Here is a 27,498-nt window from a genome sequence, read left to right as displayed (position 1 = left end):
AATAGATTATCCAACCTTGTGAATATGTTCCTATTTCAAACAAGCCTATTTTTTCTTACAACAAATATATTGAATTTTCATTTATGAATTTATTCATACTATGTCGTTAGGATCACAAACTCTGAAAATATTTATCTACTATGTGTTAGGATGTATGCTAAATATTTATCCACACATTATTTTACTTAGGTAAATCAGGAGGTCTTAATCTAGTAAGTAGTCTTCAGAGAGTCCTCGTGATGAGATGATAGAGAGCTATAATCAGAAGGAAGTTTTAGAGATCAGCTAGTTTGAGCTTCTTATTTGATACACAGGGAAATGGAGATCCAGAGACACAATGTTATATAGCTCTTGTACAAGGAATTTTTCTTAGATACTACTTGATCAATAAATAATTACTATGCAAGTGCCTTCCTTTGGGAGTTTTATCATTACAGATTAAGGATAAAATGACTACACAGAGTGGAATAGAAGATCAGACAGGCTAGGACTCTTTTCTGAAAATAAATGTATGCTTTTAAAGTCCACAAAATATTTATTCAAATGTCTTCTTTCTAATTTATCCTTAGTGATATCCTTTTGGAATTACATACACAAATAATACTTTGCTATTTGTCCACATTGCATAAGCATGATTGAAAGAGTTCTCCAAAACAATTAGCATAAAATGTTAGTAAATCTTTTGTTCATTTATATAGCTTCCCATATTATTCTCAATTACTAAAATGCAGTTAATTCTAGCTGATTGTATTTCCCTATCGATGAATATAAAATGTGTTTTGGCGATGGTGATTAAACATTACTTTTTCTTCCTTAGGATTTATTGGTCTTATTGGATTTGATTGGAGCTCCAAATCCAATGTTTCCCAATTTTTTTCCGAACTCAGCCAGATGGTTTGAAAGACTTCAGGCAATTGGTAAGCACCACTGTTATTAATGAATAAAACATAATTCCTTCCTACTGACAGATACTACATTTTAAAATTCAAAATTTACAATTTGGCCGGGCACAGTGACTCACGTCTATAATCCTAGCACTTTGGGAGGCCAAGGCACGCAGATCAGCTAGGGTCAGGAGTTCGAGACGAGCCTGGCCAACATGAAATGGGGGTTTCATGTTTAGTAGAGACGGGGTTTCAATAAAATCAGCTGGGGTGTGGTGGCGGGCACCTGTAATCCCAGCTACTTGATAGGCTGAGGCATGAGAATCACTTGAACCTTGGAAGTGGAGGTTGCAGTGAGCCAAGATGGTGCCATTGCACTCCAGCCTGGGTGACAGGGTGAGGCTCCATCTCAAAAAAAAGAAAAAAAAATTGTAATTTAAATGTATGATTTAAATGTATAATATACTTTATTGGCTTTTATTCTTACTTTATTGATTAGTTGTTTACTATTTTCATCTTTGTAGTAAGCCCAGTTTATTTTCCTGCATGAAAATGTATTTTCAAATGGAAACATAAAATACTACATTTCATGTTTGCACATCCTGAAAAATGGTTTGAAAATATTTTCCCAGAGTCCTGTTTGAAGCATGTAGAATGCATTTCAGGAGGAAACTTTACTCAACAAAGCATGTTGGCTAATGATGAATATGATGTCCTTATAATGATATCAAAATATATTCTTCAGTTTTTCTTTTCCATCTGTCTTTGCCATCTTCTATTTTCTTCCTTATCCAGATATTATTTTCCTTTAAATCTAGTACAGTCTCCGCCAATTTTCCAAAGAAGTAAGAGATCAGGATGAAGAGAAAGCCAGATCCTTCAAGATTTAGAGTCAAAAAAATGGGAGTAGACTAGGCCAGTCCAGGTCAGGCCAGGCCAGTCCTAGAAAACTTACGCATCTTTGGCGGAAGCGAGGGGCTTGGGGTTTGGAGAAAGAAAAGGAGAATGACTTCTTACCTTTGTACTTCCACCCTGCACAAAACAAAACAAAACTCTTCAGGCATCAGGGAAAGATGAAAATTAGATTGATCTTTATTGTAGATTCCAGCCCAGGGGACTGCTTTGAAGGCAAGAATTTCATGCTAGAAATTCCTTATTAGCCACACAAACTTCTTGGAGCAAGATAGATTTGTATTACTTCTAAGCAGTGGAGAAAACACTGCCATCATAACTCACACTTTTGCCATGAGTAAAGAATTTGTCTAGAATCTTAGAGAAACTTCTACCTGAACTTCAGATGCACATCATCGGCAAATTTCATTTCCTAGTTTGAAAGAATGACTATAATGGTGTTATTAATATAAACTTCTTGGGCTTCTTCCTTGCAGCATGTTTTCCTTACTTTGATGGTAGGCTCAAGAAACTGAGATTGGCTTTCTTTCAAGGATTTTGTGCACTTTTATTATTTCCTGTACCAGAATGAACTTATGCCAATAACTTGCACCTTCATGCAATTTTAACGCATTGTACTGCCCCTCCTATTGGTATTTACTTTTCAAACCATATTTCTAGTTGTATAAGAAAAAGTTGTGTCTCATGGTAAAGGAATTATAAATACCAATAAACAGACAAGAATATTGTTTTTGGTGGTGGTTAGGGCTTTCCCAATGTTCCTAGAATCATATTACGTATGATTGATTACTAGTTGGTTTATTTTTTACCCTTTAAATTTAGCAATTAAAAAAAGCTATCCTAGGAAGGTTCATTTGGTTGTCTTATAACATTCACGTGATCTCTTGTCATCTTGTGACATACAATACGTGACTTATGTAGGCCGGTGTTTCTCAAATTTTAAAGTGGATCAGAATCACCTGGAGGGCTTCTTATAACACAGATTGCTGGACTCCAACCCCAGCATTTCTGTAAGTCTGAGGTGGGACCAGATAATTTCCATTTCTGACAAGTTCCTAGGTGTTGCTGATGTTGCTGGTCAGACATCACACTTTGAGAACCACTGATGTAGGTCACACTAGGTATCCCTTTCCCATAGAGTGGCCACTTGATACACTTCATCGCTACTCTGTTTGAGTATTCCCCTTTAAGCTCCATATCTCATCTAAGTCATTCTTCATGCAGCATCTTGGACCTAGAAGCATTTACATCTGCACCTGTGTTCTCCCCTTCCACCCAGCTGTCCTCTGTTTTTTTCATTCTCTGTCTCTCCATGGTTCTGTTGAGTTTCTACCTCTAAGGAAGTTCTCACCTGTAAGTTTAGAGCCACATGTGACTCTTCTCTCTTCCTGCTCAAAATGTACACACCCCTGTTCAACCCAGATGTTTATTGTCATGGGTGTGGCCATGCTTGCTGTTGCATAATCTTTTAAAAATTGTGGACTCATGTGCTAAGATTTCAAACTCCTGAAATAAGATTACATTATGAGTCTTGATCAGATAAAAATAGTTGTTCATCTATTGTATAATTGTCATCTACAGAACATGAACTTCATGAATTGGGTTTGCTCAAGGATCACTCTTTGGAGAGGCGGTATTTCCAGAATTACAGTTATGGAGGTGTGATTCAGGATGACCATATTCCATTTTTAAGAAGAGGTAATGTGTGTGCGTGTGTGAGTGCGTGTGTGTGCGCACAGCCTGATTTTGGAGTACAACGGTGGGATATGAGAAAGTACACAGATGATGATGAATTATCAGCTGTCTTTATATGGTACAGAGCTCCCTCTGCTTGAAGAATGACACTTTCTAGTTTACTCACTGGAGTAATGTACATTGTTACAAGTTGGATCTTTCTTAATAGGTGTTCCAATTCTGCATCTGATACCATCTCCTTTCCCTGAAGTCTGGCACACCATGGATGACAATGAAGAAAATTTGGATGAATCAACCATTGACAATCTAAACAAAATCCTACAAGTCTTTGTGTTGGAATATCTTCATTTGTAATACTCTGATTTAGTTTATGATAACTGGTTCTAGAATCGAATTCAAAAGTCAAGGCATCATTTAAAATAATCTGATTTCAGACAAATGCTGTGTGGAAACATCTATCCTGTAGATCATCCTATTCTTATGTGTCTTTGGTTATCAGATCAATTATAGAATAATTATGTTGTGATATTGTGTCCTAAATTGCTCATTAATTTTTATTTACAGATTGAAAAAGAGGGACTGTGTAAAGAAAATGGAAAATAAATATCTTTCAAAAACGCTTTTAGATAAACATGATGAGGCAAAATCAGGTTCATTTATTCAATCATAGTCTTCTAAATAGTACTTAAATAGTGGTTGGAAAATGTAGCCTTCATTTTATGATTTTTCATATGTGGGAATCTATTACACGTAATGCAAAACAAAGATATAGTTTGAAGGCTCTCAGATTTCTTTGAGAAATCTTTGTAGGGTTAATTTTATAGAAATTAAAATCAGAATTAAGTGCTATGTTGTGATGTCTTTTTTTATACAAAAGAAGAATGATATAATTTAATGCGTGTCCAATTTTTGTAGGGTTTTGCAAATTTAACGTTCTCATTGTGCAAATAATAGTCAATAACAAAAATTTTGGAAAATGGAGAAAACAAGAAAACTATAATCCCATTATATTGACAGAATTGCCATTAGTTCGCTTTTTAGTTTTTCCTTTTTCTTTTCTTTCTTCCTTCCTTCCTTCCTTCCTTCCTTCCTTCCTTCCTTCCTTTCCTTCCTTCCTTCCTTCCTTCCTTCCTCCTTCCTTCCTTTCTTTCTTTCTTTCTTTCTTTCTTTCTTTCTTTCCTTTCTTTCTTTCTTTCTTTCTTTTTTTTTTTTTTTGAGACAGGGTCTCACTCTGTTGCCCAGGCTGGAGTGCAGTGGCATGATATCATGGCTCACTGCAGCCTTGACCTCCTGGGCTCAAGCGATCCTCTCAGCTCCGCCCGACGAGTGGTTGGGACTACAGGCGTGCACCACCTAGCTAATTTTTTTGCCTGGCTAGTTTTTTTTGGCATTTTTGTATGTATGTGGTTTCTCCATATTGCCCAAGCTGGTCTTGAACTCCTGGGCTCAAGCAATCTTCCTGTCTTGGCCTCCCAAAGTGCTGGGATTACAGGAATGAGCCACTGCATCCAGTCTCCTCACATTTCTTAAATGCAGATTTTTCTTATAAAGGTATAATCAAACTATATTACAATTTTTTTATTACCTGTTTTTTCCTGTTAAACGATGTAATTACTAGGCATATATTTGCTGTTTTGGTTTTGGATTGAGGTGAGGACAGAAAAAGACTGCTGAATGTGAACTCTAGAGTCAATATTAAGGTAACACAGTAGTACAGCAGTAGTTGTGACAATTTTTGTTTAGGTAGATTATGGTATTCAGTTTGGTTAGTTACTTAGAGCATTTTTTTCTGGAAATACATAGGCATTCACAAGTTGTCTTTAGCTACAGGAAACAATTATCTAGAAATACAAACTTGATCAATTAAATAATTAGGAAATTGTTCCTGGCATACAGATGAAGTTAGTTGGGGCCACTGTGTTCTGTGTGTTCCCTGTTCAGACAAGACATTTAGTAAATACTCAGTGAATTAATGTGCCAAGTGACAATGGAAGTCATTGGGGAAGTAATTTACTTGCTAAAACATAGTTTTCAGGTAAGAAAAGGATAAAAACAATTTCATCTATTTGACTATGCAAATTATATAGAAGAATATAGCGAGAATTATGTATGCATACTTAGATATATTTTATGCTATATATAACATTTATATATAAATATATATATATTACATTTATATATATTTATATATAACATTACCTGTCTATAGTTTCACGTTGGTAAATTTTATAGAATTAGATTTTTCTAGGATTCCTTTTTATTTTCCAAATGTCCTTCCAAAGTCATGCATGTCCTTCTAAAGTCATGTAAAGGAATGTCATGCCTCTGTGAATTAATGATATTCAGAGCTAACACTTACTGAGTGCTAACTCTGTGCCAGACAGTCACATGTGCTTTATATGTTTTACTAACTTAATCCCCACAACAATCGTGTGAGGTAGGTGGTATTTGTAAACTTACTTTATGAGGCTCAGAGTAATTAAGTGTATTCTCCAATATTACATAACTAGTAAGCGGTCATAGTGGGATTTGTACCCAAGAAGTCTAGCTCTAAAGCTTATGCTTGGGAACTGCTCTAGAATGTTGCCCCTTTACATGAAAAGAACTATGCAGAATATTCCTGATGCCAAATGCAAAGCAATAGTTGTATCTTGAAATTTTTATAGGTCATTTCAAACTGGGGATGCAGTCTTAGGTCATTGCTGCCACGATTCACCTGACAACTTAGGCTTCAGAGACACATAATTTCCATGCAGAATGATTACTCTGCCATAGCGAAGGCTATTTTTGCATAAGCGTGGGCATATACAAATCAACGCAAGTGGTTCTGGGCTAAAGTATCTAAGCCACAAAGCAGGATTAAAAGAGCTGAGTTTTCTGGATTAATTTTTTGGATGAGAGAAAACATTTGAAAAGAGTTCAGGGAAAACACATTTTTTTTTTTTTTTAACATGAGAAAAGAAATGGTCTAACAGACTGAGGATATTAAAACACAATGAAATGAAGTTTTAATGAGGAACCTAAACATTAGTTGACAGTACTGCATACATGATTGTAAGTCTAAATGATAAACTCATTTGGAGGCAAAATGAAATTAATAAGAGATCTACTATAATCTGTTGAGTTCACATTAGTTCAATTATTTTTAGAGGAGGTTGGTGGATGTGTTGAAATGGGATAAAAGAAAAAATAAAACCATAAGCAGCTTAATTCAGTGAAGGTTTTCTTCCTTTGAAAAGACATATCCTCAAATTCTACTCACTAAGAGTTTGCACTGATAAGGGAAAAGCAGCCATGATGTCATAAACGGAGACATTTTAAAGCATTAACCTGATATTAATCTCTGAAATATGCTCTGTATAATTCATGCCAGTCAGAAATATTACTTTTTAAAAATTATAGCTGCAAAGACAGTGCTCCATAAACATCAGGTTGCATTTGGAATTTTTCTATGTGCATTTTGGAGCATTTTACGGCCCTAAGAGAACAATTTGTATGTTTTGTCTATTACTGTCAACCCTGCAATACGTAGGGCTATTTTTCTTCTTCAAGAGAAACGAGTTCAAAGGAAAATATTCAAAAAAGAGTATTCATAACCTTGGCATCTAAAAAAAATCATGAGCCTGTTATTGTAGCTTGAGGGTTGTGGCTGGAAGAGAAAAGACAGATCCTTCAAAATGGAGAAATGTTTTAGATGGCAAAGCAATTGTCATTAAGAATAAAGCCCATGTTTTCAGCTCCAACTTCAAATCCTTAAGCAGTTTATTTCATGAAGCTTCTTTCTTCCATCAAAGAAATACATTCATTATGGTGCTGCAGCAAAATCATGTGAAAACTGAACGTTTCCTCAATCAACTTGGCCCAGCTGGAGGTGATTACTTTGTGTAAAGGAGGGACGATGGACACGATTCAAGACGCTTCCATTTCATTAATGTACAGACAGCCCTGCAGGAGGCTTGGTCACAGTATATTCTGCGGAAAATCAAGGCTCAGTTTCTGTGCAAGACCTGAATCTGAGGAACGAAGGTGGGAGAGGGGAATAGAAGAAATAAAGAGAAGATGAGGGAGACTATTCAGGACAGCTGCAGTAAGTTAAAGCAAAGCTAATGTAGAAAATTTGGGGGAAATTATTTAAATTTGCTATTCATCTTAAGTCATGGGGCTGTGCTTTCAGGGCCAGCCTCCCCCTAACTTTTGGCTTCAAAGATGAATGAACGAAAGATTGAGGTTTCACTCTCAGTTTCAGGGCCACTTTTTACGCAGCCTGAAATTCTAAAAGTGGTTTTGAAGTGGTTTAACTGCCTCCCCTTACTTCCCTTTCGTCTATCGCTTCTGTGTCTTTTATGGTACATCTTTTCCATCCCTCAAATAGTTACTGCTTTGTTGCAAGGGGCAGATAGCATAGTGTAAAGCTACTGCTGTGTTCCAAGGGGCTGAGGTGGAGAGAAAAGGTTGTTAGCTGGCTGAGCCAGTAGGGTGGCATAGGATACCCCTCAAATGCTCGTACACATGAACATTGGCCCCAGGCTCTTGGCAATACATCCAGCAGCAATAATTTATGACAGTTTTATAGAGAGCTGGGATGAAAGGACTGGCTTGTGTCATGGCTGTATTCCTCAGCCGGAATTTGGTTGGTGTACGCACGCAATGTGAAGTCATCTTATTGTGCTCATATTTCAAAGGCAACACATGGAACAGCGCCCACTCTCCTGACATATCTGAATCTGCCAGTGAAGAGTTTAGACCATTTGTTTGAGAATTAACATTAAGAGCACACAATTGCCAAGAAGGGAAAATAGCATGGCTTAAAGCAAAAAAGCAAAAACAAAACAAAACAAAAACCCCAAATTCACAAAGGTTACAAAGGTAATATGAAAATAGATTTAAAAACTCATAAATTATAAGCAGCACTGGAAACTTTATTCTCTTACATTTACTGAGCACTGTGTGGTACAGGAGGTCCTTGGTACTCATGGACTTAACATTTGTGGTTTTGGCTGACAAAGAATGACATGTAGTAAGTTACACGAGCTAAGAGATTGGCGTGGAGAAGTAAATGAGCATAGCTAACTACCAGCCATCAATTTCACTGTTGTTCTCTAGTCATCCTTGTAGTAACACTTGGGAAGTGATAAACCCCGTTTCTTTGTAAAAATGAACCCCTCCTCCAAGCCAACTGCTCTTGATGGAGATGTTATTGAGAGGTCTAGAAAAACGCTGGCTACAGTGAGTAGCTTTATAAGTGATTTTAATCCTTTACGAATAGATGAATTAATGTTAGGAAAAGATCACTTTAAAATTTCAGTTTTAAAACTTTATTTAATGAGGAAAATTATAAGCAACAATGGTATTCAAAAGCACTTAGGATATTTTCCTTGAGAATGTTAAAGCTCCATTTTAGGTTATGTTAGAATGATTCCATATCAAGTAACTGGTTGTGATCATCCTTTCACAGGTTTACCCATAGAGCTGTATATTAGTGTCCTCATTTTACAAATAAGTGAACACAGGCTTTCAATTATTCTCAGCTGATGCTTAGACTAGACTCTAGGGAACTTAATTTTTGATACATGACATGGCTGATTTCAGCTTGATTAGAAGGGACCTTAGAGATTTTCTACTTCACTGGCTTACTGGTTTTCAGCTACCCCCTAGGGGGCATTTGAAAATATATATGTGTATGTGTGTGTGTGTGTGTGTGTGTGTGTGTGTGTGTGTGAATTTCTGTGCTTATGTAGTGGAATGGGTGGTGAATGTTTGTTTGTCATGAAGACTGAGGGGTGCTTCTGGAATTTAGTTGTCAGGGGCAAAAAATGAAGGTTCAGGACAGTTTGCACACTAGAGAATTGTCTCACCCCAAATGCCAATGGTGCCTCCACAGCACTGACTAGTTTTCAACATTCTCATTTTAAAGGTTTAGCTATCAAGATCCAGAGACGATGGATCACTTAAGATTCCCTTGGTTTGCAAGTGACAGAAAATTCAAACTTACCTGAGCAAAAAATGAAATTTATTTCACGTCTCTGACTTCAGACACAGTTGACCCCAGAACCCTGTCTCTTATCTATTTGCTCTGCCCTCCTCTGAGTATGCATTAAACTTAGGTAAATGCTTCCTTCTGGGGGCAAGATGGCTGTTAGTAGCCCCAGGTTCATACCCCCGTAACTCCAGTTTCAATGCAAGAAGAGTACCTGTCCTCTGAGCAAGAGTTCCACAAAGTCCCTGACCTGACGCCATTGGCCCAAGTGGGGCTCTGGGACCTTTGCTGACTTAGTCTCTGCGCTGGTGGATGGAATGCATTGATTGACTTTGGCCTGTGGGCTCATGCCCCTCCCTAAAGCTGGGAGAAGTGTCAGCTTCACCAAACCACAGGAATGAAGGCAGGGAGGAGGTGGTTGTCCAAAGGAAGATCCAGAAAAAGAGTGCTGTACAAGCGAGAGCAACAAATGTCCATTACAGTAGGTAAGCGAGATGGGTGACTTATGTAAGATCCTAAGTCATGGTACCACATTGCCTTTCTTTATTTATTTTTATTTTTTTTGAGATGGAGTCTCACTCTGTTGCCCAGGCTGGAGTGCAGTGGCGTGATCTCGGTTCTCTGCAACCTCTGCCTCCCAGGTTCAAGTGATTCTCCTGCCTCAGCCTCCCAAGTAGCTGGAATTACAGGCGTGTGCCACCACCACCTGGCTAATTTTTATATTTTTGGTAGAGATGGGGTTTCACCATGTCGGCCAGGCTGGTCTTGAACTCCTGGCCTCAAGTGATCCCCCCACCGTGGCCTCTGAAAGTGCTGGATTTACAGGTGTGAGCCTTCATGACCGGCTTGCTTTTCTTTTATTTATATATTGTGTGGACATTATAATGTGCTGTTAGAATGGAGATGTACTTGGTCCTTCATCGCAGTTCATAAACTACAGGGTAAAGGTTTTGGAAGAAGAGCATAGGAGTTATAAGGTAGACTATGCTTCCTGCTTAAAAATATGAATTAGGCTGGGAATGGTGGCTTATGCCTATAATTCCAGCACTTTGGGAAGCCAAGGTGGGAGGATCGTTTAGGCCAGGAGTTGGAGACCAGCCTGGGCAACATAGCAAGATCCCATCTTAACAAACATTTAAAAAGTAGCTGGGCATGGTGACTCTTGCCTGTAGTCCCAGCTACTTGGGAGGCTGAGGTGGGAGGATCACTTGAGACCAGGAGTTCGAGGCTGCAGTGAGCTATAATCACACCATTGCACTCCAGCCTGGGCCACAGGACAAGACTTTGTCTCAAAAACAAAAATAAAAAAATCAGAATTAGAAGATTTGTAAATTCAGCTGTTTATGCTTCATTTCCTTGCAGTTCGATTCTGGTGTTGGAAATGGGAGTTTGTCAAAGGAAAACAAAGTTGCTTCACATAAGCTCAGGTTTTCTTCAGGATCATTGTATTTCCCCAGACCTATAAACAAGTTGATAGAGCTTAGAATGTTTCATCCAAGGAAGGAAGAGCATCTTCGGATATTTAAACTTGTTAACACTTCACCTTGATAGAAGGCAGGGGGATTACAATATGTAGGAAACCAAGAAAAATGTAGGTTACTTAGGAATTGACCAGGACAAGTAAGCTTCTCTGTTACCAGAGGCTGGCAGTCATGGACAAGACCTTGTCCAGACACGGCCTGAGGCCAGGCCCACCTTGAAGCGGATGAAGATGAGGTCGGCAGAAGGAAGGAAGGGTTTGTTGACTCACCGTGAACATTTCAGTCCAGCAGTTCTCTTCAAAGTCAGAGTTCAAGGCAGCACTTTGATCAAATATAAGCTTCTTACACCATTCCTCAGAGGCCGATAAATGTTATCAGGCCAATGTGACCTGATAAATGTTATCAGGCCAATATGACCAGCCAGGTCACTGGTCTCCATCAAGGTCATTATCAGGCCACACCATGAGGTGGAGTCTGAACTGAGGTGGTTGTTCAGCGGCTGGGACCAAGAGAGTAGAATCCAAGTATTTTAAGGTTGAAACAGACCTTATAAACAATCTACTCCAGGGAAGTCCAATCTTTTGGCTTCCCTGGGCCACAGTGGAAGATGAAGAGTTGTGTTGGGCCACACCTAAAATATGCAAATGCTAATGATAGCTGGTGAACTTAAAGGAATTGCAAAAATGTCCCATGGTGTATCTGTGTGTATGTGTTGTTTTTTTTAAGATGTGGTCTTCCTCTGTTGCCTGTTGCTGAGGCAGGAGTGCAGTGGCACAATCTCAGCACACTGCAACCTCTGCCTCCCTGGTTCAAGTGATTCTCTTGCCTCAGCCTCCCGAGTAGCTGGGATTACAGGCGTGCACCACCCAGCTAATTTTTATATTTTTAGTAGAGATAGGATTTCGCCATATTGGCCATGCTGGTCTTGAAATCCTGACCTCAGGTGATCCGCCCATCTCAGCCTCCCAAAGTACTGGGATTACAGGTGTGAGCCACTGCAGCCAGCCCATTATGTTTTTTTTTTTGTTTTTTTTTTTTTTTTTGAGACGGAGTCTCGCTGTGTTCCCCAGGCTGGAGTGCAATGGCGTGATCTCGGCTCACTGCAAGCTCCGCCTCCCGGGATCCCGCCATTCTCCTGCCTCAGCCTCCCGAGTAGCTGGGACTACAGGCGCCCGCCATCGCGCCCGGCTAATTTTTTTGTATTTTTAGTAGAGACGGGGTTTCACCATGTTAGCCAGGATGGTCTCCATCTCCTGACCTTGTGATCCGCCCGCCTCGGCCTCCCAAAGTGCTGGGATTACAGGCGTGAGCCACCGCACCTGGCGCCCATTATGTTTTAAGAAAGTTCATGGTCTTGTGTTGGACGGTTTCAAAGCCGTCCTGGGTCTCATGCCACCTGTGGGCTGTGGGTTGGACAAGCTTGATCTACTCTATGGTTTTCACCCTCGGTTTTAGATTTTCCTTGGGGCTGCACTGCACAGATGGTCCCTGTCCACGTTTTTGTCTCTTTCCCAGTGGTAGAATGTACTCCAACAGTTTTCAAAGTTTTTGTATTTTAAGTAGTAGAGTCCTTTCTTTGAAGGATATCTCACATGAAAACTCCAAAGATAAAAGCAGTGCAGATCTGGTTGAAGAAAGGAGAGTGGCCTGGAACTTCATTGGCGAAACCTGATCCAAACCCCCAGCACACTCACCCTGACCCACTGCAGCTGGGACTTTTCAGCACCTCCCTGTAACCTGGTGCTCTGCAGACCTTAGCTTGGAGCTCCGATCTAATCTCCAGTCTCTTTTCACTCAGTTCTCAGAGGCAGTGACTTGGTGGATCACTCACTCCTTGGGTTCTAGGTTACCACTTTCACCTGGTTCTCCTACCTTACAAGTCTCTCCTTCTGTCTCCCTTGCTGTGTGTCTTTTTTTGTCTTTCTGACTCTTAAAAATCAGAATATTCTGGGGTTTTGTTCTTGGACCTCTTCTCCAGCTGTACTCACTTCCCAGCTGATCACATCCGACCTTATGGTTCGAAGATTACGTGCAGGTAACTTCCAAATTAGTATCTCCAGTCTCAATCTCTCCCCAAACTCCAAACATCTCCACTGGGGTGTCCCGAAGACACCTTGAATGATGAAATGCAAAACTGAACTCACAGTTCCATGCATCCTCCCAAATCTTATTCTTCCTACATTAGTACATGGACACTTTTTAAGCCAGGTACTGACTCTTCTTTCTCAGCTCAGGACATTATCAAGTTCTATAGGCTCTCCTTTGTACCCTGAATCTGTCCCCTTTGAGCAACGCTCCCACTCTGGGTCAAGCCACTATCATATCTTCCTGGGTTCCCCTGCTCCACCTTGCTTCTGCAGTCTCCTCTTACAGGGGCTAGAACAATCCTTTTAAATTGGAATCAGGGGCTGGGTGTGGTGGCTCATGCCTGTAATCCCAGGACTTTGGGATGCATAGGTGGGCTGATCACCTGACGTCAGGAGTTTGAGACCAGCTTGGCCAACATGGCAAAACGTTGTCTCTACTAAAAATACAAAAATTAGCTGGGCATGGTGGTGCCACCTGTAATCCCAGCTACTCGGGAGGCTGAGGCAGGAGAATTGCTTGAACCCAAGCGGTGGAGGTTGCAATGAGCTGAGATCACACCACTGTACTCCAGCCTGGGCAACACAGCGAGACTCTGTCTCAAAAAAACAAAATTGCAATCAGGTCATATTACAGCTCTGAAATGGCTTTTCTTTTCTCTCAGAATAGGATTCAGTGTCATTCCTATGGCTGACAAGGTCCCATGTGACCAGGCTCCTCCATCTTTCTAGCTCTCTTCCTACGTCACTTCTCCCGGCCACACTGGCCTCCTGGCTTTTCCCAAACAAGCTGAGCACAGTCCTGAATTAGTGCCTTTCTATGCGCTGTTCCTCTGCCTGGAAGGCTTTCTCCTAGATATTTGCGTGGGATGTGCCCACATTCCAGCCAAGGCTTTGCTCAACTAATACGTCATTGGAGGGGCCTTCCCTCATCCCCTTCATCCTGTCCCCTGGGCTTGCCCATTTTCCATCCTGGAGAGATCTTAGTGACAACTTATGCCGTAAAGCCACCACTGTCAATCACTTCATCCATACTGCCACAGATTGCTGCTTCTTCCCCCAGAGAGGAGGGTTAGACTTATCTTTGGTCGGAGCTGCAGGAGCTGCAGCACTGAGGTCTGACTCGACAAAGCTCTGCTTTCCCCAGCAGCTGTCCTGCAGCCAGTGGCACAACCCAGAAATACATACAGTTAATGTCCTGCACAGTAGACAAATCAATGAAAAGAGGGAGATAGGAAGAGACCGAGGGTTAATCGCTTACCCTTCCTCCCTCCAGTGGATTGTTTTGAGATGCAGTGATTTTATTTGACCTCTCTGGAAGAGATGGAGATGGAGAAACAAGTTGTATTTGTTGCAAAGCTAGCCATCTTGGTAACATACCCCTTGTATTTGCTATTCTTCCTTTCCTGTCTCACTTCCTACTTTCCTTCACTTTTACTCCCCCTAAATTGCACCTTCTCTCATAAAGTCTTAGCCATGAGCTTTTGTTTCAGGCTCTGATTTCTAGGGCACTGTTATCTGTTTGCTTATTTGTGTGTTATCTCTCTCTTCTCTCTAGAATGTGAGCCCAGAAGAAGAGTAGGGACATGGTTTCATCTACGGTTGTATCCTCAATGACCAGCCTAGTACTTGGAACATGGTAGATGTGTGTTAAATACTTGTCGAATAAACTTTGCGATGAGGAAACTTGTCTTTCCTAATCCTGGACCTTAAGCCAGGATGATTCACTGAAGCCAGGATGATTCACTTGTAAGTCACCTGGTAAGTCCCACTCATCTGTGGCAATCCTTTGACACCTTGCTTTGAGTCTGCTCTTGATCTTGCTTCTGCTTCCTCCTCTCTCACCTGTGATATGCAACAGCCTCCCAGTTGGACTCCCTGCAGCATTCCACCCTGCTCCATTCTAGACTTCATGCAATAGTCAGAGAAATGTTTTAAACACATTAATCAGGTCTCATTGCTATGCTGCGTAAAACACTCTGATGGTTTTTCACTGCACTGAGAATATGAAGTCCTTACTATGGCTTACTATGGCCTACAAGGCCCTTCCCACTCAGAAACTCAACAATTTTCTTCTTTTTTTTTTTTTTTGAGACGGAGTCTCACCCTGTTGCCCAGACTGGAGTGCAGTGGCATGATCTCGGCTCACTGCAACCTCCACCACCCAGGTTCAAGCAATTCTCCTGTCTTAGCCTCCTGAATAGCTGGGATTACAGATGTCAACCATCATGACCGTCTAATTTTTTTCTAATTTTAGTAGAGACGGGGTTTCACCATGTTGGCCAGGCTGGTCTCAAACTTCTCACCTTGGTGATCCACCTGCCTCGGCCTCCGAAAGTGCTGGGATTATAGGCGTGAGCCACCATACCTGGCCCAGAAACTCAACATTCCACCACTCTTTCCCTCCCTCTATTGGCTGCAACCCCATGGCCCTCTTTTGTTCCTTGAACTTACTAAGCTCTCCCTTGCCATAGGGAGGCTTCTGGACATCCTTATCCTCCACATGGGATTCTCCTTTAGTTCCGATGTACATTGCTGTCTCTTTCTTGGCCTTCTCACAGAGGTTGTTCCTCACATCCCGTTATCCAAAATAGGTCCTTCCTGTATATTTCTATCTCAGCACTCTGCTCATTTCTTTCTTTATCCTTATCACGACTTGTCATTATAATATTATTTTACTATGGGAGGGGCGGCCTGTTTTCATGATCAAATTGTAGGTTTCATGAGGGCAAGGACTATGTCTGTTTTTCATCATTGTATTCCCAGCATCTTGGAGAGATATTTGCATGTGGCAGAGGTTTAATACGTATTTGGTGATTAAACAGATATTCAAGAATTGATCCAGCTTCTATTTCTTTGGCTTCAGGACTTGCCTCAAATATCCCTTTGTCACAGGCCTTCTCCAACCACCCTATATAAAATATAACAGTGTATCTCCCGGCTTTTACTCATGCTTTTGGTGAGAGATTTGTTATCCTTGGTCTGGGCCTTTGTTGTTCTCTAAGAACCTGGTTTGCCCTCTGCCTCTTGGCTCTACTGGCTGCCATGAGCATCTATGCCTCCAGTTCCAGCTCTCAGGGCCCCTGTCCTCATTCAAAGCGTGCCCTGCTTCATTCTGGAGGAGATGGGGGCAAATTCAGATACAGAGAGCTTCAGCAACTTGTTCAAGTTTATACAATAATGAAGATTGGGCCAGAAGTCAGGTTTTTGGATTTGCACCCAGTCTAATGTCTTTTCACTCTATTATGCTAATCCTATATCTTTGTTTCAAATCAAAGTGACTTATTTTGAGTTTTCAGATGAGCACTTCAAGTGTTATGGAGTATCTGGTTATTTGAAGTAAAAAAAGCAACAGGAATTGAAGCTTCTAGCCAGACAAAGCTTGAAGCACCAGACAACTCTGAAGGACTAAATCTACCCACAGGACTGGAATTAGGCACCAAGGGAACAGATGCAGGGAGAGATCCAAGGTCACAGCCAGGAGCCAGATCCTGGGTGTAAGCTGTCTGTGCCTGTCCTTCTTTCCCAGGGCCCACCAAAGGAAGGCTCTGAGCTTCAGGATGGGGATCTAGACTTCAGTTATCAGTAGGTTCTGAAAGTGCTGCCCTCAGGGAAATGGTGACTTAGAAACAGAACTTCAACAAGGTTCAGTTGAAGTCCAGGGAATTCCCTAGGTATGCCTCTTGCCTCCTCTCATCTCTCCCCTTCAAAAGAAGAACATTTGAGGAAGTCCCAGGGAAGAGAGATGAGAAATATGGATATGAAATAAAGTGAAATGAAGAACCAGAGTATAGAGTACTTTTCTGCATTGGGTAAGACTTGTGGGTGAGACAGAGAATTGGGTGGAGGGCAGAAGGCCAGAAGGAGTAGGCAGAGGAAGGAGGGGGTGTTGAGCCTCCTTCAGGCATCGAGCGAGAAACCTGCCCTCGGAATAGTCACACTTGATCTCCTTTTGGCTTCTGTGTACCAGCAAAGCGTTTAGGTTTAGTCTATTTCCTCTGTGGCAGAAAAGGAAGCCCAAGGCAATTTGCATAGGCAGCTCTCAAGCAAAGCCTCCCTCAAAGAGTTTCTGACTCATCCCCATGACTTCCTCCCCCATCTGTCAACAGGGGAAACTCCAGGTGGGAGGTTACATTTCCTGCCTCCCTGTTATGGACTAGTTTCCTTCTTGGGAGGTGAGGCAGACGTGGAGGGGACTTTCTCCCTCCTCATCATCCCATGCCTTCTCTCTTCTCCCCGCTCCTCTCTATCAAACTCTACGTTCCCATTTTGAGCTGAGAATAAGGAACAGCAGAGTTTATTAAAAACATTTTAAAATCAAGTGATTAAACTCTGATAATGGCAGAATTTCAAACATGAGTCAGTATGTAAATCCAACCGTAAAGATGAAGCTTTGAAGATATTTCTGTGTTCTCAGAACCTCAGAAGTTAATTCCTAGACATTGCTTCCTTCTAAGGGCAACTTCAGCACATGGTCCACAAGGATATAGGGCAGGATCCTCATAGAGGTAGTAGGCTACATGTCTCAAGTTGTAGGATGCTCTGGGCCCTCAAGTCTATCTATCCTCTTCCCTGAGTTCCGTACATCATCTACGTGCTGCTGGACACCCTGACAGGGAGCTTGAGCATTCATTCTTGCTGCGTTTTGATAGTGTTTTCTAGGCTACCATCTGTGGGCTCTGTTTTGATCCACAGTTCTCCCTCTGGACATGGGATGTATCAAAGCAGGAAACAGCCTGCCCATCTGAGCTTTTCATGATGTCACGGCTACTGCTCTGCTGTTACCAGAGCTACACGGGAACCCCAGGGAGACAGCTTGAAATGGCTGGGCATCAGGTATAAAGAAAAAAGCCCTCAGAAGTATGGAATTTGTTTACATTGGTTCAGGGAACCAAAGAAAAAAGATTCGAGAATAGAATGTTCTGGCCTGTGTGCCCACTGAAATTAGAATTGTACGGGATTTTCCTCCAACACCGTGGTGGCTATTTTCCAGCCTCTTTTGCTGATTTCTCTTCATCTTCACACTTGTCAAGGTTGAAAGTCTCTAGGACTCAGTTCTTAGTTCTCTTCATTTCTCCATCTCAGTCCATTGTTGATCTCATCCAGCTTCAAGTCTTTAAATACCACACGTATGTTGGCAACTCCTGGAGCTCTCAAATATTTTCTAGACTTGTATGTTCAACTGCCTACTGAACAGTTCTACTTGAAGGTCAGATTCAGCAAGTTCCCACTGAACTCCTGGTCTTCTCCCCACAAATCTGCTTCAGACATGGTTGGATGGCAGTAGCTCCAATCTTCCTGTAGCCCAAAACATTGGAGTCATGCTTTTTATTGAGACAGAATCTTGCTCTGTTGCTCAGACTGGAGTGCAGTGGCACGATTGCAGCTCACTGCAACCTCCACTCCCTGTGTTCAAGCAATTCTCCTGTCTCAGCCTTCCCAGTAGCTGGGATTACAGGGGTGCGCCACCAAGCCCAGCTAATTTTTGCATGTTTAGTAGAGACAGGGTTTTGCCATGTTGGCAAGGCTGGTCTCGAACTTCTGACCTCAAGTGATCCACCCACCTCGGCCTCCCAAAGTCCTGGGATTATAGGCATGAGCCACCGCGCCTGGCCTTGGAGTCATTCTTGACTCTTCTATTTCACATCCCACACCCAATTAGTCAGAAGATAGCCTGGCCAGGTCTATCTTCCAAATACATCCAGAATCCAATCGCCTTTTACCACCCCCATTGCGGCTGCACTGGTCCAAGCCACCATTTTCTCTTGCCTTGATTACTTTAACGGCCTCTTATCAAGCCTTCCTGATTCTACCCTTGCCCCCTTCAGTCTATTCTTAATGCAGCAGGAAGAGTGGTTTTTTTAAGGAATTAGGTCCCATCACGTCACTCCTCTGCTCAAAGGCCTGCAATAATTCCTTATCTCATTCAGCATAAATGCCCTTACAGTGGTCTGATTGGTCCTCTGTGATCTGTCCTTGAATACCATACTGACTTCATCTTTGACTAGTCTCCATTTCTCACTGTTCCCTAGCCACAGTGGCCTACTTGCTGTTTCTTGAACATGTTAGTCTTAATCCTACCTCAGGACCTTTGCACAGGCTGTTCTCTCTGCCTGGAATATTTTCTCCCCACGAACCTCCATGGCTATTTAAAAAAAATATATTATTCCAGTCCTTGCTGAGGTGTAATTTTTCAATGATGTCTTCCTTGATCCCTCAGTTTACAGTTTTAATCTTGAGCTCTTTTACTCTGTTCTACTTATTTCTGTATCACCCTCTAACATATGGTAAAATTTACCTATTTAATACATTTGCTTTTTGGCTGGGCTTGTTGGCTTACACCTGTCATCTCAGCACTTTGAGAGGCTGAGGTGGGGGGATCACTTGAGCCCAGGAGTTCAAGACCAGCCTGGGCAACATAGCGAGATCTGATCTCTACTAAATCAATAAATAAAGCCAGGTGTGGTAGTGTGTACCTGTAGTCCCAGCTACTCAGGAGACTGAGCCGAGAGGATTGCTTGAGCCCGGGAGTTCGAGGCTACAGCGAGTTATGATCATGCCACTGCACTCTAGTCTGGGCAACAGAGTGAGACCCTGTTTCCCCCAAAATATTTGTTTTTTATTATTTGCCTTCCCCTATTGAAATATAAGTTCCTTTGTTTTGCTTATTTGAACAGAGGCTGGCTATGATGAGTTTGTTAAGTGAGTGGATAAATAGCAACGGAATCAGGGATAGTCTCACAAGAGAGGGCAAATGAAAGGTGGGCAAGCGTCCACAGAGCACCAGAGTTTAAGTTGTGGCTAGTTATGGTTGAGGACCAGAGAGATTCTAGGTTGCAACTGGAGGTAACACTGTGGGCCAGAAAATTGTCAATCCACATGTCCTCTGGGGTCTGTTTCACGGTCATTGAGAATAAGCCAGTCTGATTAAAAGAAAAATCAGGTATCCTGTTAGTTAGACCCCATGAATAGTCATGACCTCTAGATTATTTTCTTTCACCTTGCCTTGGTTATTGGGAGGCTACATCATATTTCATGATCAAACGGGAATGGATACTTGATTCTGTTTTTCTTCTTTTATCCAGACATACAAAATGATAGGAAAAGTGAAAGGTTTCAGGGGGAAATGCTTTCTTCATAGAATTGCAGCTGGAGTGAGACGAGAGCTGGAGTGAGCTAAATAGAGAACATTTTTGTAGTGAATCTTATATCCATGCATACTCACTGGGTATGCTGACTTTTAAATAGTTTGTGATATTGGCATATACTAAAGCCACTGCTATCACTACCTGTGCTAAGGCACAGCACCAGAGAAGTGACACCTTGGTACTGATGAAAAGCGAATCATCTGACTGTTTCAGGACCACAACCTGAGGGATGCTCAAATCCAGCTTCATCGTTCTGCCTCTGGTCTCATAACCTTTGACTTAGGTTCTGGTACCTCTGTTTCTTGCTAGTTTCTCCTTCAAGGTGGTGCTTCTGACAAGAGCACCTTATGGAGATGGTGACTGTAATGATTAGTAGATCCCCTTTCACTCTTAAGAGTTCAAGTTAAGATGATAAAATGTGGGGGGCACCCTATATCTAGGGCTTAGCTTGACTGGTGACCTTGGACTCCTCCAACTTGTGGGCTTTCTGCCTCCCACCCCTCTGCTCCCTCCCACTGACTTTGATGATGGTGAAAACTTGATTGTGTGGAAGTTCACTTTCCACAGAAGTTCGAAGCTTCTCCCAGTGCAGTTCCGAATATGTAATTTGACCACTGAATGACGGGGGATTCAAAAGTTTCTGGTTACCAGCAAGGGAGAAGTGGTGCTAAATGAGAACAGAAACCCCAGCCCACTCCCTGAGGTTTGAGTGACCAGGAACCACATTGACAGGAAGACAATGCCATGGATCTTAGTGTCCTGTGAAGAGCCATTTGTGGTGTTTCTTGTTAATTGTAACAGCAAGTCATGTTCTCCTTCTGGGCCTTAGTGTCCCCATCTGTAAACTACAGGGATTCAGCCTAATGAGTTTTTGGGTCCCTTTGAGCTCTAAGAGTCTATGGAGCAGTACAGCATGTTATTTAAGAGCCTTCCTGTTGGAGATAGAACTGAATTCAAATCCTAGCTCTGTGATGTAAAACCTGTTCAATTTTGATCGGGTTATAAGTTCAACTTTCTCATGTGTAAAATGGAGATTATATTCACTCATAGGCTTTTTATGGTGATTAAATGAAATAATATGTAAGAAAACACCTTGTAAAGTGGCTGGCACCTAATCACTCAGTGCAAGATATTGGCTGCTATGACCCTGCATGTGATTGCCATCATATATAACCCTAATATGATTTCAAAGCATATTATTTCATGTTAAGATTGCAACTGTGGGAGGTCAGTTGGGTGGCTATGAGAAATTTGAAAACTGAGAAAATCTCAAATTTCAATGAGAAAATTGAAGCTCAGAGAAGTCAAGTGATTTCCCTTTGGTTTCAGAGTTGGTGTGTGACAGAGCCAGGGCCTCGCCCGATGCTGTGGGAGAAATAAGAGGTACGTCAATCAGACATTCATTGAAGAGACGGAAATGGTTGTATGCACTTAGCCAGCAGGGAAGACCTTTTAATCACAATAATTTATGTATGAAAATTCTCTAGAGATAAAAGGAGAGGCTGTTGTAAGAGTCTGATGATTAGGCCAGGGAAAATAAAAAACTTTCTGCCTCTTAGATAATGACGCAGGTTTGCATTTTTGTTCTTTTGTTCCACTGTCCTGCAAAGTAGCCATATCTGATTCTGCTAACGTCATTGCATAGATCAGACTGTTTCTCATTGCATTCTCTGATCGTAGCCCTGAGATCTGAGTCTTTACTGTTCACCTCTGATATTCACCACTACTCTATCAGTGTCTGTTTTGGGGTTCTGGTTCTGCCTTACAATGTCATTGAAATTCTTTTTCTTTATTAAGAATTTAGTTTTTATTCTTTTGCTTTATATTCTCTATACATGTCTATTGCAGAAGCATTGAAAAACACTGTAATGTGTGAAGAAGAAAACACTAATCTTACAGATGATCACTTTCTACATTTCAGTCTAGATTTCTATGAACATATACATACAACTATTTTACTTAATGATTATCCTATTTGTGTTGTTCTATAACCTGCTTTTTGCCCTTATTTTAATATGAATATTTCTTCATGTTATTACAATGATTTAAAAACAAGCTTTTAATGGTTGCTTGTGTACATCCATTGTATGAATGTACTAAAATTTATTTAACCCGTTTCCTACTGTCGAACACTAAAGATTCTTTCCAATATTTCACTTTGATAAATAACACTTGATGTAAACTTTTTGCTTGTAAAGTTTTGCTAGGTCTCTGCTTGTTTCCTTACTGATAGCATTTTGCCTGTGAGGGCAGCGAGATGAGTACTTCGAGGATTAATCCCCACCCAGGCGGCTGAGCAACAGGAAGGTCTCTGCAGGGCCCTCGCGCTGCCAGTAGGTGTCACCTTCGCCTCATGATTTCTCCTACTTGTTTTTTGTTTGTCTTTTTCCAGGATCTTTTTTGAAGACCAAGAATAGAATAAATTTGTGTGTCAGTAAGATTCAGCTCCAAATATTAAAAGTCTCTTACAAGGGATACAAATTGGCAGTGCCTGGGGGCTGTGGGCTTGGTTATTTTGCTTTTTGTGTTGGTTTAATTTCTTCCAGCCCAGCAGTGTTTGCAGCTGAGCTGATTCTGAGAAAAAGCAGTCAATCTGGACTGCTGGCAAAACTCCATTCTCTCAGGCTGTCTAGGAAACACACACACACACACACACACACACACAGACACGTAAAAAAAGCTACTGCGTACTGAGGGCTTTCTCAAAGCATCTAGTAATAAACAATTCACAGCAATTTTAAAAGATAGTTATTATCAACACTCTTTTCTAGATAAGGGGATTAAGGCTCAGAGACACTAAATACTAAAGTGCCAATGGCTTAAGGCAGTATTCCGACTTGAGTACACTGATCAGTGAAGCCTGTGATTTTAACTGTTTTCCTATGTTTGTTAAAAATGCTGATTCTGGCAGGGCATGGTGGCTCACACCTGTAATCCCAGCACTTCGGGAGGCTGAGGTGGGAGGATGGCTGAGCTCAGGAGTTCCAGACCAGCCTGGGCAACATGGTAAACCCCATCTCTACCAAAAATACAAAAAGTTAGCTGGGCATGGTGGTGCATGCCCGTGGTCCCAGCTACTTGGGAGGCTGAGGTGAAAGGATCGTTTGAGCCTGGGAGACAGGGGTTGCAGTGAGCTATGATTGCACCACTGCACTCCAGCCTGAGTGACAGAGTGAGACCCTCTCTCAATTAAAAAAAAAAAAAGCCAATTCTGAGGCTCCACCCCAGGCCTACTGGACCAGAATATCTCAGCATGGGACCCTAGAATTTCCATTTAAATGGTCATCTTAGGAGATTTGTATTTGCACTAAACAAAGGTACCCATTTCATTTGTTCTGCGACCAGCCGAACCAACCAGAAATCATGGCTGGGAGAGGCTGAGTAGACTTTGGGTGGTCTGAGTCTTTAAGTCACTTGTCCAGTTTTCATTTTAGGTCAGCAACAAAGGTCTTGAAATAAATCATCTAGAACTGGCTTTGAGAGAGCATGTGATATGTTTTGAAATAAGGAGTTTTGTGGCCTCAGTAACCACTCTTCTTTCTTTCGCTAAAAAAAGATTCTTTGAAACCCTTTTCACTCCTTAGCAGAGCAGCAGTGTGGCTTAGGGAATAGGCCTGTGCTTTAAAGTCAGACAGGCCTGAGTTTGAATTCTAGCCCTGCTACTTACCATCTCTCTGATCCTGGCCAGGTTGCCAAAGCTCTAAGGCTCAGTAACTTCCTCTGAAAAATGGGAATAAATATAGTCACTTCATAGGATTGAGGTGAATATAAATACAGTACTAACAATGAAAATGTACTATCTGGCTCCTCTCTCATAAGTGTTCAGGAAATGACAAAAACAATAGTTATTTTAAAAAAATTAAGTAATAGGGATAAAAAAATGCTATTTTAAACCTAGGTAACTGTCTTTTTTCTAGTTACTTAAAAACAACTTTATTGAGGTCTATTTATTATATATGCATACCATAAAAATCACCCATTGCGAGTGTGCAGTTTGATAATTTTCAGTATATTTATTACTTGTGCAGCATCACCACCCACAATCCAGTTTTGGAACACTTCCATCACACCAGAGGCTTCCTCTTGCCTGTTTGCAGTCAATCATTATTTACTCCTAGCCCCAGGCAGCCACTGATCTGCTTTCATCTCTATAGATGTTCCATTTCTGGACAGTTCATATAAATGGGATCATAAAGCTGGGCGCGGTAGCTCATGCCTGTAATCCCAGCACTTTGGGAGGCCTAGGTGGGCAGATCACGAGGTCAGGAGATTGAGACCATCCTGGCTAACACGGTGAAACCCCGTCTCTACTAAAATACAAAAAATTAGCCGGGCGTAGTGGCGGGCGCCTGTGGTCCCAGCTACTCTGGAGGCTGAGGCAGGAGAGTGGCTTGAATCTGGGAGGTGGAGCTTACAGTGAGCCGAGATCGCGCCACTGCACTCCAGCCTGGGCGATGGAGCAAGATTCTGTCTCCAAAAAAAAATAAATAAATAAAAATAAATAAATAAATGGGATCATAAAATATGTAATCTTTAATGTCTGGCTTCTTTCCTTAGCATAATATTTTTGAGGTTCATCGATGTTGTAGCATATATCAGTAGTTTTTTCCTTTTTTGCTAAATAATATTCCATTGTATGGATACATTGGGAGGTATCCGCACTACATGTTGTTTATCCATTCACCCGTTGATGGCCATTTTGATTGTTTCTACTTTTTGCCTATTACAAATAACGCTATTATGAACATTCAAGTACACCTTTTTTTTTTTTTTTTTAAATCTCCTGTGGTAGTCTGGGATTACAGGCTGGGATTACCAGCGTGAGCCACCGTGCCCGGCCTCAAGTACAAGTTTTTATGTGAGTTTATTGTTTCAGTTCTCTTAGGTGTATATATAGGAATAGCATTGCTGGGTAATATAACTCTATATAACTTTTTGAGAAATAACCAAACTATTTTCTAAAGCAGCTGTACTATTTTACATTCCTACCAGAAAGGTATGAGAGTTCCAGTTTCTCCATATTCTTACAAACACTTGTCAGTGCCTGTCTTTTTGATAATAGCCATCCTAATAGGTGAGAAATAGAATCTCATTGTGGTTTTGATTGGCATTTTACTAATGACTAATGATATTGAGCATCTTCATGTACTTACTGACCATTTATATGTAACTTCTTTGGAAAAATGCCCATTCAGCTTTTTGGCCTACTTTTTCATTGCATTGTGTGGCTTCTTATTATCGAGTTAACAAGAGATCCTTACATATTCTGAGTACAAGACCTATAACTGATACATGACTTGCAAGCATTTTCCCCCATTTCATGAGTTGTCTTTTCACCTTCTTGATGGTATTTTTTGAACCAGAAAAGTTCTTAATTTTGATGAAGTTCAATTTATCTGTTTTTTCTTTTGTTGCTTGTGAATTTTAGTGTCATATCTCCAAGAATCTATTGCCAACCCAAATTCGTGAGGGTTATTTCTATATTTTCTTCTAAGAGTTTTATTGTTTTTAGCTCTTACTAAAACATAACTGGATTAAGTGGACTTTAATCCATTTGGAATTAATTTATATATGTGGTATGATGTTAGAGGGTCCAGCTTCATTCTTTTACATGTGGATGTCAGTTGGTCCAGTATCATTTGTTGAAAAGACTGTTTTTGCTCTGTTGAATTGTTTGGGAACCCTTGTTGAAAATAAACTGACAATGATGTAAGGATTTGTTTTCAAACTTTTAATTCTGATCCATTGCCTATGTATCTCCCTATGCTAGACTACACTCTCTTTATTATTATAGCTTTCTAATAAAATTTAAAATGAGGAAGTATAAGTTATCTAACTTTTTTGTTTTTTCAAGATTTCTTTGGCTGTTTTGGATCCCTTAGATTTCCATATAAAGTTTAGGATCAGCTTGTCAATTTCTGTAAAAAGGCCTGGTGAGATATTGATGGGGGTATGTTGAGTCTGTACATCAATTTATGGACTATGTCCATCTTTACAATATTACATCTTCCAATCCATGAATGTGGGATATCTTTCTATTGGTTAAGCCTTCTTAATTTCTTTCAGCAATGTCTGGTAGTTTTCAATGTTGTTAAATTTATTCCTAAGTATTTTATTATTTTTGATGCTATTTCAAATAAAATTGTTTTCAAAATTTTGTTTTTGGATTGTTCATTGTTTATGTATGCAATTGACTTTTGTAAATTTGATCTTGTATCCTGCAACATTGCCGAATTCGTTTACTAGTTTGAATAGTTTTTTAAGTGAATTCCTTAGGATTTTTTACAAATAAGACAGAGATAGTTTTACTTATTCCCCTCCAGTATGGATGTTTTCTATTCTTTTTCTTGTCTAAATTGGCCAGACTAGAACCTCCAGTACAATGCTGAATAAAAGTCTTGAGAGCAGACACCATTTATTGTCTTTTCCTCAATATTAGGGGGTAAATATTCAGTTTTTTGCTTTTAAGTATCATGTTAGCTGTAGATTTTTCCCGGATACTCTTTATCAGGTTGAGAAAGTTCCTTTCTGTTCCTAGCTTATTGAGTATATATTTAAATCATGAAAGGATATTGTATTTTATTAAATGCTTTTATTCATTTATTGAGATTATTTTGTGTCATATCCTTTTTAATTAATATTTTTAATTTTGTTGAAAGCAAAGACTTGGAAGCCACATATCTTGCAAAATGATGCTTATTCAGTCATTAGATAATTCACTTTCTAAATTTCTGTGAAGTAATAAAAAATCATTTCCAAGGCTTATCAAATGTCTATGAATTATACTTATTATTCTTTCACCATGTTTAATCGAATATACTCAGAAGTGGTTGGGAAAATATAAATATTGCTAGTATCAGTGCACCTTTGCCAATATAACATTTTCATAAAATGCTCTAAATTTTTTGTCAAAATCTTTGCACTGCACAGAGAATTCATTCAACCTTTAGAAAATGCCTACCATATAACCCAAGTGACAAAGCCAGCCATAAGTTTCAGATTCATCTAACAAACTTTTTTTTCTTTCAGAAAAAAGTCTGTTTTCACTTTTATATTAACGGCAACAGCATTTTAACACATAGCCCCATGGCAATGGTCACTTCTGAGGGAACAATCACTAAATATGAGTTGATTGCACTTCCTCACAGTAGCAGTTTTTAAAAACATGAGCTTAATATCCTGGATTCAATACTATTTACAATTTAACGGTAACAGGTAATGCCATGTGAATATCGGGATTCATTTTTTGACAACTAAAGCATTTATGAATAAGATAGTAGTATAAATTAATGTTTAAAGCGAGAATATGAGTAATAA

The 27,498-nt window shown here is 40.5% G+C and overlaps 2 protein-coding genes across 2 annotated transcripts in view; one reads left to right on the top strand and one right to left on the bottom strand.

Annotated features, from left to right (window-relative positions):
• QPCT (glutaminyl-peptide cyclotransferase) overlaps positions 1-4,340 on the top strand; it is a 29,301-nt gene extending 24,961 nt beyond the window's left edge. The window contains exons 5-7 of the mRNA XM_050753387.1: positions 818-917; positions 3,378-3,494; positions 3,700-4,340. Of these exons, the coding sequence (XP_050609344.1) occupies positions 818-917; positions 3,378-3,494; positions 3,700-3,845 (363 nt within the window). The 3' untranslated portion in view covers positions 3,846-4,340. The remainder of the gene's footprint in view (positions 1-817; positions 918-3,377; positions 3,495-3,699) is intronic.
• CEBPZ (CCAAT enhancer binding protein zeta) overlaps positions 1-27,498 on the bottom strand; it is a 406,976-nt gene that overhangs the window by 163,942 nt on the left and 215,536 nt on the right. The gene's annotated exons all lie outside the window — the stretch shown is intronic.

Source organism: Macaca thibetana, chromosome 13, assembly GCF_024542745.1.
Source record: "Macaca thibetana thibetana isolate TM-01 chromosome 13, ASM2454274v1, whole genome shotgun sequence".
Classification (NCBI taxonomy): domain Eukaryota; kingdom Metazoa; phylum Chordata; class Mammalia; order Primates; family Cercopithecidae; genus Macaca; species Macaca thibetana.
This window is presented reverse-complemented; position numbering and strand designations above follow the sequence as displayed.